Here is a 10,410-nt window from a genome sequence, read left to right on the forward strand (position 1 = left end):
TTGGGTCTTCCTCTCTTACCTTTCCCTGGTTTTCTTCTGTCTCACCTGGAGACGTCCGCTTCCCTGTATGAGGACAGTAGCTGTCTCCTCCTCTCCTCTCCTCTCCTCTCCTCTCCTCTCCTCTCCTCTCCTCTCCTCTCCTCTCCTCTCCTCTCCTCTCCTCTCCTCTCCCAATCTCCTTCACACCAATCCCTCAACCCACATTATGTTCTCTCTCAGCATCTCCTTGTTCTCTCACAAAGTCTTTGATTAAAACTTGTTACGGCCACAGTTTGTTACAGGGGGAGGAGGAGGCAGACGTGCACTCTGTGCAGTTTATGAGAGTTCTCCCTGGAGCCTGATGTTTTTGCTACCTTTCTGTCTGTAATCCTCACTCTTTTAATAAAGTTCACTAATATTTTCTGCTGCAACAAATTCTTGACCTTTTTTGTTCTGCTCTGGCTGTTACATGGAAGCTGTTTTCTTGGAGTGGTTATCTCTTCTTTTTTTTTCCGCTAATAAATGTGTTTTACCCCTAGTTCCATCCTCTAGATGTTACATTCTTCTGGGGACCTTTAGCATTTAGCATCCAGTGGACCCTGGGTCTTTTATGTCCTGCTCTGCTCTTTCAAATGACTTCTCTCCCTTCAACTACACATTTTGTGCTAAGCTGCTGTCTCTTCTAGGTACTTCCAGGAGACTGAGTGTTCAGCCGCCACATCTTTTGCACCTGGCTGGGCTTCTCTGTCTGCATTTAACATTTATGTCAATTCTGCTCAGCAGTAATAAGCACCTGGCACCTTTTGGCGTTAGAGAATGGCTAGAAAAGAGGCTGGAAATGAAGCAATTTCTGTTGGAATATTGAAATCCAATATAAACCCTTTTGTGAAAAAGAAAAAGTTCAAAATTGACCAGGTTAATGAGTTCTCTTCCATTTTCTTTAAAATGTAAATACCATAGTGTTGTATCAAACTTTTCGTATTACCTGTTCATTCTGCTTTGTTGGGAAATCGGTCCTTAAACTGGAGCTGATTTTATGCAAGTACCAGGTCACTCTTGTTTTACTGTTTCCCTTTCATCTGAGCCTTTCATACTTCAGCAAATCTCTTCATCCTCTCCCAAAACTATGTCTTTAAAAGAAATTAAGATATATAAAGTAAACTGTGAAAGGTGTTAAAATCTCACGTTCATACTGTCTTTTTCTTGTTTTAAGAAAGCCACCTCTGCCTTCCCTCCTTTCTCCCAAAAGCGGGGTAGACCAGGTAGCTGTAGTTTCCCATTAACGTGACCCTGACGGCCCCGTTGTTGGTTTGTGCCGTCAGTACTTTTTTCCGACTGGGTAGGAAATGTGTCTGTCGGGGGTTGTATTTCACAAGCTGAGGGGTTTCGAGTGAACTCAGGAGCTTTGGTGGTTTTTCATAGGCGTATGGGGCAACTGTCCCCGCTCTCTCCCCTGCAGCTGGGTGGGATGTTGGAGACACATCCTTGGTTCCCTTAATTCAGAGACAGGGTTTCAAGCTAAGCCTCTCACCTGTCAGGTGGGACACCCTGGTGCTTTTATTTCCTGATATTTAACTCTTCATCTAATGTGGAACAACTCAAGCAGTTTAGAGACGGGCAGCAGAACGGAGAGATTGCGAGCACGCTCACCTGGCTCGCAGGAGAGCAAAGTTCGGGTCCTTTGCCTGCAGCAAACGGAGCAGGGCTTCAGCCTCGCTTTTGAACCTCTCTGATCTTAGACACATGCGTATGCCCTGGCTGAGAGATAAGACACAGCCTCTTTTTCTCTGTGCCTGCAAGTCACCCGTGCTAAAACTGGTACACGCATCTCACCAACAAAACTTTGGAGGGAAGAAAGAATGTTATTTCTTTAAAAAACATTGTTGGTCACTGATTAATGCTCTATTTTCCTCATTTGTCTTTTTTTTGTTGTTCAGATTGTCAGCTGCTGGATGCTGGGTGGTGTCACGCAGAGGCAGTTTGCCCCCAAATTAGAACAATGCAGCCCCTATCCTGATAGCGTGCAAACGGTATGTTCATTAACATAAATAACCATGTAGCTGTGGTTTCTGGCTAATTAAAGTTCAACTTGGCAAAGATATCATCACGTTGCATAAGAACAACATTTGGTTCAGTACTTGCATGCCCTAGTTTACCCCATAGTTGATGGTGCCTTCGTGTAAGAAGACAGCATCCCTCATTTTCTCCTCTCCTTGTGTCTGTGCTCCTTCCTGATCCCTCACACAGAGAAAATCCACTGAAGTGAAAGCAAGTTTTTCTGAATTAGGACAGCATATTTGCCATTTATAGCCTAGGAGTAGCACAGTCTTGGAGATGGAGTAGTAAAACAGTAAACAGGATAGGGATAACATTGCTTTCACATTCTCATCAACATGGCTTTTTTTCTTGCTTGGTGTTACTGAGTCTTAAAGTGCCATTTCTCAGACTGCGCATTTCTTTCTCCAAGGCTTAGAAACCTTGTTCTGTCCTCGAAGCAGAATTGTTCATCGCCATATGGGATAAGGTAATTATTAGCCATATAAATTTTCATTTTATAGGACAGTTCTAATTCCTAGAGGCCAACAGTTACGATGGTAGATCTCATTTCTTTCACACTTTTTCAGCTCACTACACACGAGTATAAATTACTGCTGTTTCTCCTGTGTAGTACTTTGTGGACCCAGTTTGGTAGGAGTCCCAGTGTACTGGGCACTGTGCAAACTTATTGGAAGATAAAGCCCTCTGAAAGACTTACAAGCCTTACAACATGTAAGCAAAGAGAATGCATTTACATATTTTTTTGTATATTCAAAAACTATGTTTCAGTTACACCTACTTGTCCTTTAGCCTGTTCTTAATTAGCTGTGGGTACCATAGAAGAAATGTATAAACATGAAGATCAAAATATTTTCTAAAACAGAAGCTAGAAAGGTTTGATTGTGGATTTCCCTTTCTTGTTTTGATTTCTTTTCTTGCCATGTCAACATTTTTGCAATTATCAATAGCATCATTGTATTGCTCACAATTACTTTCCAAGGAAGAATGCAAATATTCACTGTTTCTGTTCAGGCTATTAAAATTGCTCAATCAATCATCCTGGTTTGAAAATTATAATGAATTCAGCCCTTTTTTTTAGACAACGGTAAAAACTTTCCAGCCCTCCCTCTCGCCCAGAACAGCAGGAGAAGATAGATAATAGCATTTGAATGAAGTCACCTTCTTGTTCCCTGAGTGAACTGGTCCCGTGGACCAACAAGAAGTCCAGGGGAGGTGTAATTCTCCCTGTTGTCCAAGATGAGTTACCAGCCTTTTATGTATTATATATTTTATATTTTACCTAAGGGGGCTTTATATTCTGACAGCATCCAAGCTTCTTTTAGGGCTGTATGTAGCCACACAGTGGAGGGCAGTAGCAAACCTTGGCCCGTCAACTCTTCACTAATTCTTTCACCCTGAGGGCAAAGCCCTACAAAGTTGTGTCTTCAACCTTCAGCTGATGTTTAACACCTCATATGTTTGAACCCCAGTAAAGCAGTCTGGGAAAAACCGGCTAGAGGAAGGTAAATCCAGGTCTCTGCAGACAGCTAAGCAATGTGTTTGTAAAAGCCACTCCATCTAGTGGCAGTCACTTTGCACAGCTGGTCCAGCAGGGCCTGGCAACAGCTGCTGACTGATGGGAGAAAAGTCTCAAATGGTGTTCAGCTATGGGTTTTCTGGTTTTGGTCTTCAAGATAAAAGATGCTTGAATTTTTTATCTATTGTTTAATCCTTATCTGTAATAATCATTCATTACATACCATGAATTGCTGCATGCAGTCATGGAAATGTCACAAAGTCACGGAGATGATCAGAGGGCTGGAGCACCTCTCCTATGAAGACAGGCTGAGAGAGTTGGGGCTGTTCAGCCTGGAGAAGAGAAGGCTCCAGGGATACCTTATAGCAGCCTTCCAGTACCTGAAGGGGGCCTACAGGAAAGCTGGAGAGGGACTTTTTACAAGGACATGTAGTGATAGGACGAGGGGGAACAGTTTTAAACTGGAAGAGGGAAGATTCAGATTAGATATTAGGAAGAAATTCTTGACTGTGAGCGTGGTGAGACACTGGAAGAGGCTGGCCAGAGAAGTTTTGGATGCCCCTTCCCTGGCAGTGTTCAAGGCCAGCTTGGATGGGGCTTTTAGCAACCTGATCTAGTGAGAGGTGTCCCTGTCCATGGCAGGGGGTTTGGAACTAGCTGATCTTTAAGGTCCCTTCCAACCCAAACCATTCTATGATTCTATGTTTCTATGAAATACACCGAAAATTTTGAGTGCCAGCATCAGCACGGGCTCTTCCTCACCTTTAATCAATGTTTCAGTTCTTTCTAAAGCTGTTTTACAATGCGTGAGGTAGTAGAGCTCATTTAAGGAAGGGATAAAGCTGAGAGCTTTGGAGACTCAAAGGCTCTGTTGGAAGAGTGGCTTTTGGCAGGGCAGGGAGGCTCTCCCTCTCTGCCACCCTGCCTGCGATGGCACCTTGCTGCGGCACATGGCCATCACCCCGGCCCCGTCCAGGGAGGAGGGATCTGTGCAGAGGACCCTTGTCCACTAGGGAGGCTAAGAGAAGGTTCCCAGAGTATTTCATGTGGAGATGTTAATGGGTCTCGGGCAATATGGGTTTGGGTTGTGTTGAAGCCAACTACAAAAAGCAGTGTAGCCACGGGGAGTGCAGTGTCCCGTTCTTGTTGGCAGTGCCTCCTCGCCACTCCAGGTTCGGATAGAAGAGCTCAGAGCCAAAATTTGTGAGACACTGGCAGGTCCACCTAACCAAACAAAAAGACAAGGAACCAGACCACTGCTCCCACCATCAGCTTTTCAATCTATGTCAAATTTTGCAACACCTCAGACCGTGACCTGGACTGTGCTGATACCTCAGTGCCAAAGGTCCAGTCTTGTTTTCACTAGGCAGCCATGGGAAACCTCGCTGATCGCTTCAGCGCATTTCAGTATTGTAGCTTATAGCGGGACAAGCTAGTATCTAAATTAAAATAAACGAAAATTCCAGTAAAGTGCAATTCCAGATCAGGCGAACGGCTGTTTTACTGCAACTTTAATAAAAATCAGCTGCTACTTGAATAGGTACATACACACATACTGCTAGAAAGTTCCAATTATGATATTCCCAGCAGCAAACAAAAACAAAATTAATGTCAGCTGCATCCCCCAAAGCCTAAACTACACCACTAATGAACTCCCAAGTACTCTCAAACAAAACTCTCTTTGCAGAGACAATAAGGTGGAAATTACTGTAATAATCTCAATGTAAAAATACAGAGGGAGAAAAAGTCATTGAAATTCAGAGTAAGACTTGCCTCTCCTGATCCCATTAACTTTGTTGTTAGCATAGGATATGCATGCATAGTGATATTGTCACATAACTCACTGCCACCTTCAAAAGAGCACGTAGGAATTCATGTTCTTTCATTTGTATTTCAAACAAAGGCAGGGGTTGCACAGCGGCTTGCACCTTGTTCTGAGGACGTCTGTACTTACCGTGACTCCAGCAGGGACCAGCTACCTCATAACAATTTGTTTGTCTGTCTAGCAGAAGCGCTCAGTTGCATACAATTTTTGAAGCTTTACTCAAACATAATCTTCTCGACATGAGGCTGTGGCTTTAATCATTAAAATGGTTGTCTTTTTTCTGTCAGAAATAAGCTGGAACAACAGAGAATACTACAGCCATCTTTACATGTTTATAGAACTAGTTGATTTATTTAATATTTTTTGGGTAGTTTTCAAATGAATAACATATTCTTCACTTCTGGTTTTAAACTGGTGTTATAACGCCAAGTTTGAAGCTGCCAGACTTCACCCAAAGCAGATTTGTCAGTTGTCAACAGGGTCATCTTTGCAACGTGTAACATCTGCAAATTCTACTAGGAACAGCTGTAAAGCACATTCTGGATGAAAAGTATGTTACATGATTATTGCTGTTTATTTTTAATGTGTGCTTCAGTGACATTTCCCTCCCTCACTGCTCAAACCCTTAAAATTAAATTCCTTAATATTGTCTGTCTGTCTAATAATTATGTTATTTGCTGAGCAACGATGTCTGCAAAAGCTGACACAGAAAGTGTCTGTGCTGTGTGTTGGACTATCCTGGTAAGGGTTGTTTGTACTCATCCTTGTTTGCAGCACTGGAGTTCCAGTGTCTTCTGGAGGTCTAGGTTCCTATATTTCCTTTAACACTCGATGTCCAGGCCTGCTGAATCAAATGGAAAACTTTAATGAACTAGGGAAAAAGTCTTGAGTATTCAGATACCATGTGTAAGTGCAGTATAAATATATCATCAGCCAAATGATCTCTGCTTCTTTTGGAAATACTCATGATTTCTTCTGGTTTTAAGTATTGGTATTGTTGTAGAGATGAATTGTTTCCTTCTTTCTTTTAGTTTTCATGGGAAAACTGAGCTGTGGTACCTACTGTGCAAGTCTCCTCTTTAGGAGTTGAGGTGATCAGTACTCTGGGTTTTGGCAGATAATCTCTTATGGCCTTTCTGGCCATTTATGCTTGGTTGTGTAAAGTGAGGTTAAGTCAGTACAAGCCTATATATGGCATCAGGGATTTCTTGGGTGTCAAACAATTTCCTCCATTCTAAAAGCATGAAAAAGCTTGGTTTTGCTCATGTTGCTGATGTAATCATGGATATGTCCAATAGCAGATGCAGAATAGCTGTAGCACACCGAAGCAATAATTCTGCCTCTTATTTATGTTCAGACCACTTTCAGCCACTCTGGTGGTGGAAGGGGGCCTAAAGCAGACATTCAGTGCATTTTCAAGGCATGTTATATAGGCAAAGTTATATAAAGGAGCACAGCATAAGAAGAGCTGTAAGACCTGTCTTACATATTGATGCATGTAGGATGCTCAGATGCTGATGAGGGTGCTCTCCCAAGGGTACGCTGACCAGGAGTTACCACAAGCAAAGGCTGGGCATGATGGGACTCAGAGACCACCAGCTACCTGGGGACCTTCTGCTGGACTCCTCGTTTCTGAGGGGACAGAATGTTTTTGAGGGTGTCCCCAATGGGATGAGTTACATTTCTGTGCGTCTCGCAGGAGCAGTGGCTCCTGGTCCCTTTTGCTTGGAGTTTTGGCCAGAGCTACACTTTGACCCAAACTTGGTGCCATGTTTTTCTAGTCAAGCATGAACTGCCCTGATTGAGGCTTCTGATCCACACAGAATGGGTCACTGATGCACTCACGGACTTAGCAGGGCTGGTCACCTTTCCCAAAACTGTGGGCAGGGCTGGGTAACAACCCACCTCCCCCATAGACTCCAAACATCCCAGTTGCCTTGGTATGCTTAGCAGAAGGAAGGAATAGAGTAATGAAGTTATATACAGATCCCTGTATTTGTAGACGAAACACCTTGCTAATAAATTTGCAATAACAAATTCAGGATATTAGTAGACCTCAGATTACTGTAAAAGGGTAATGGGATGATGTAATTAATGACTTGGATGAGGGAATAGAGTGCACTGTCAGCAAGTTCGCTGATGACACAAAACTGGGAGGAGTGGCTGACGCGCCGGAAGGCTGCACAGCCATTCAGAGGGACCCAGACAGGCTGGAGAGTTGGGCGGGGAGAAATTTAATGAAATATAACAAGGGCAAGTGTAGAGTCCTGCATCTGGGCAAGAACAACCCCATGTACCAGTACAAGTTGGGGACAGACCTGTTGGAGAACAGCGTAGGGGAAAGGGACCTGGGGGTCCTAGTGGACAACAGGATGACCATGAGCCAGCAGTGTGCCCTTGTGGCCAAGAAGGCCAATGGCATCCTGGGCTGTATTAGAAGGGGTGTGGTTAGTAGGTCAAGAGAGGTTCTCCTCCCCCTCTACTCTGCCCTGGTGAGGCTGCATCTGGAATATTGTGTCCAGTTCTGGGCCCCTCAGTTCAAGAAGGACAGGGAACTGCTAGAGAGAGTCCAGCGCAGAGCCACGAAGATGATTAAGGGAGTGGAACATCTCCCTTATGAGGAGAGGCTGAGGCTGAGAGGAGAGGCAGAGGCTGAGAGGAGAGGCTGAGAGTGCGTGGCTCTTTCCTCGTTCCCTCTCTGTTGTCAGGTTTTCAAAACCCTCGTTGCCTTTTGAAAGAAAAGCAATGAAGGTGATGATTCAGTTTAATGCTGCTCCTGCAGTGGCACTTGGTGTTATCTAAATGAAGCAAGCCCAAGGAATATTGGTCTGCAAGGTACTTTGCAATCAGAAGCCAAGTTCAGATCTAGAGAAAAATACCTTTCTGGTGGAGCAGCTCAGAAGGTTTTGATGAGAAATTAAAATTACTTTCCTGTGGAATACTGAGTTCCCTGCGCCTCCAGTTGTCACGTCACTTCTTAGTGTAATTCAGTTTTAGTGAAATCCAGGTGATTTCTTTCTAAGTGCTTGACTCACCCTGATTCCTGCAGGTGTCAAGGGCTAGACCTGCACTGAATACAAAAGACAGGTTGATTTTGTTTGACATAGTTCAACTAAGTTGTTTATGGAGTTTGTCTCCCTGTTTATCTTAATGAAGTCTGATCTCCTCCCCTTCTAGGATTTCCTCCGATGCATTTTTCCCTCCCCCAAGTCTCTCTGAAAGCAACAAGACTGGGGTTATGAAGTCAATCCTAGATGGCCTCGCAGATACAACTTTCCGAACAATCACAACAGATCTCCTTTACGTGGGCTCCAACGATATCCAGTACGAAGACATGAAAGGTGACATGGCATCCAAGCTGGGATACTACCCCCAGAAGTTTCCTCTCTCTTCCTTCAGGGGTGATCCTTTCCAAGAAAAAATGACAGCAGGAGATGATCCCCTGTTGAGTATTATTCCCTCAGATCAGGTCAACATCACAGAGTTTTACAACAAGTCCCTGTCCACGTTTAAGGATAATGATGAGAACATACAGTGTGGGGAGAACTTCATGGATATGGAGTGCTTTATGATCCTGAACCCCAGCCAGCAGCTGGCCATCGCCGTGCTGTCGCTCACCCTGGGCACCTTCACGGTCCTAGAGAACCTCCTCGTCCTATGTGTCATCCTCCACTCCCGAAGCCTCCGGTGTAGACCCTCCTACCATTTCATCGGCAGCCTGGCTGTGGCTGACCTCTTGGGCAGTGTGATTTTTGTCTACAGTTTTGTGGATTTCCATGTTTTCCACCGGAAGGACAGCCCCAACGTCTTCTTGTTCAAACTGGGTGGAGTTACAGCCTCCTTCACCGCCTCTGTAGGTAGCCTTTTCCTCACGGCAATAGACCGGTACATATCTATACACAGGCCACTAGCTTACAAAAGGATTGTTACCCGACCAAAGGCTGTTGTAGCGTTTTGTGTGATGTGGACCATCGCTATTGTAATAGCCGTTCTTCCTCTGCTCGGCTGGAACTGCAAAAAGCTCAACTCTGTTTGTTCGGACATATTCCCTCTCATCGATGAGACATACCTGATGTTCTGGATCGGGGTCACCAGCGTTCTCTTGCTGTTCATTGTCTATGCCTACATGTACATACTGTGGAAGGCTCACAGCCACGCTGTTCGCATGATTCAGCGGGGCACGCAGAAAAGCATAATCATTCAGTCTACAGAGGATGGTAAGGTACAGATCACTAGGCCTGATCAAACTCGTATGGACATCAGGTTAGCCAAAACCTTGGTCCTTATCCTAGTCGTTTTAATCATATGCTGGGGCCCTCTCCTCGCCATCATGGTGTACGATGTCTTTGGGAAAATGAACAAGCTCATCAAGACTGTCTTTGCCTTCTGTAGCATGCTCTGTTTGCTGAATTCAACAGTGAATCCCATCATCTACGCTCTGAGGAGCAAGGACTTGCGACACGCCTTCCGCAGCATGTTCCCCACCTGCGAAGGAACCGCGCAGCCCCTCGATAACAGCATGGAGTCTGACTGCCAGCACAAACACGCCAACAACGCGGGGAACGTGCACAGGGCTGCCGAGAGCTGCATTAAGAGCACAGTTAAGATTGCCAAAGTTACCATGTCTGTCTCCACAGACACGACTGCTGAAGCGTTGTAAGTCAGAGACTTCTCAGTGTTGTGAGAAAAGGAGTTAGTTTAAAAAAAAAACAAAACAAACTAACAACAGAGAAAACCAAACCCGTGGCTTAACGTGTTTGTACCCTCCTATAATATTTTTTTGGTTTGTCATTGTAAGCTGCGCGATGATTGTGTTAAGAGCATTACCATCAGCCAGTTCTTCAGGTTTTACAATTAGGGATTCAAGCTAAATTTTTGAAAGTTCTTTCTCAAAAAGTGTTTACTGAATAATAGTAAGTTACTTGAAAGAGCACAAAGAAAATACCAGGTTAGCAATGGTTCCTTTTGGGGGTGTGAAGAAAAATTGTGAAACCTAATTGAAAACTAATGCATCCTAAACCAATACCATTAA

The 10,410-nt window shown here is 44.3% G+C and overlaps 1 protein-coding gene across 2 annotated transcripts; it reads left to right on the top strand.

Moving 5' to 3' along the window:
• Positions 1 to 2,446: 2,446 nt before the first annotated feature.
• On the top strand, positions 2,447 to 10,038 carry CNR1 (cannabinoid receptor 1). Of its 2 annotated transcripts, none has more exons than XM_068412297.1 (2): positions 2,447 to 2,503; positions 8,556 to 10,038. In XM_068412297.1, exon 2 carries the CDS (start codon positions 8,617 to 8,619, stop codon positions 10,036 to 10,038), a length of 1,422 nt encoding a protein of 473 aa, XP_068268398.1. In that variant the 5' UTR covers positions 2,447 to 2,503; positions 8,556 to 8,616. The 2 variants fall into 2 exon arrangements, with proteins under 2 accessions (XP_068268398.1, XP_068268407.1); XM_068412306.1 differs by lacking the exon at positions 2,447 to 2,503 and having other exon boundaries at positions 8,617 to 8,682; positions 8,758 to 10,038.
• The last annotated feature ends 372 nt before the right edge of the window (positions 10,039 to 10,410 follow it).

Source organism: Nyctibius grandis, chromosome 1, assembly GCF_013368605.1.
Source record: "Nyctibius grandis isolate bNycGra1 chromosome 1, bNycGra1.pri, whole genome shotgun sequence".
Taxonomy (NCBI): Eukaryota; Metazoa; Chordata; class Aves; order Nyctibiiformes; family Nyctibiidae; genus Nyctibius; species Nyctibius grandis.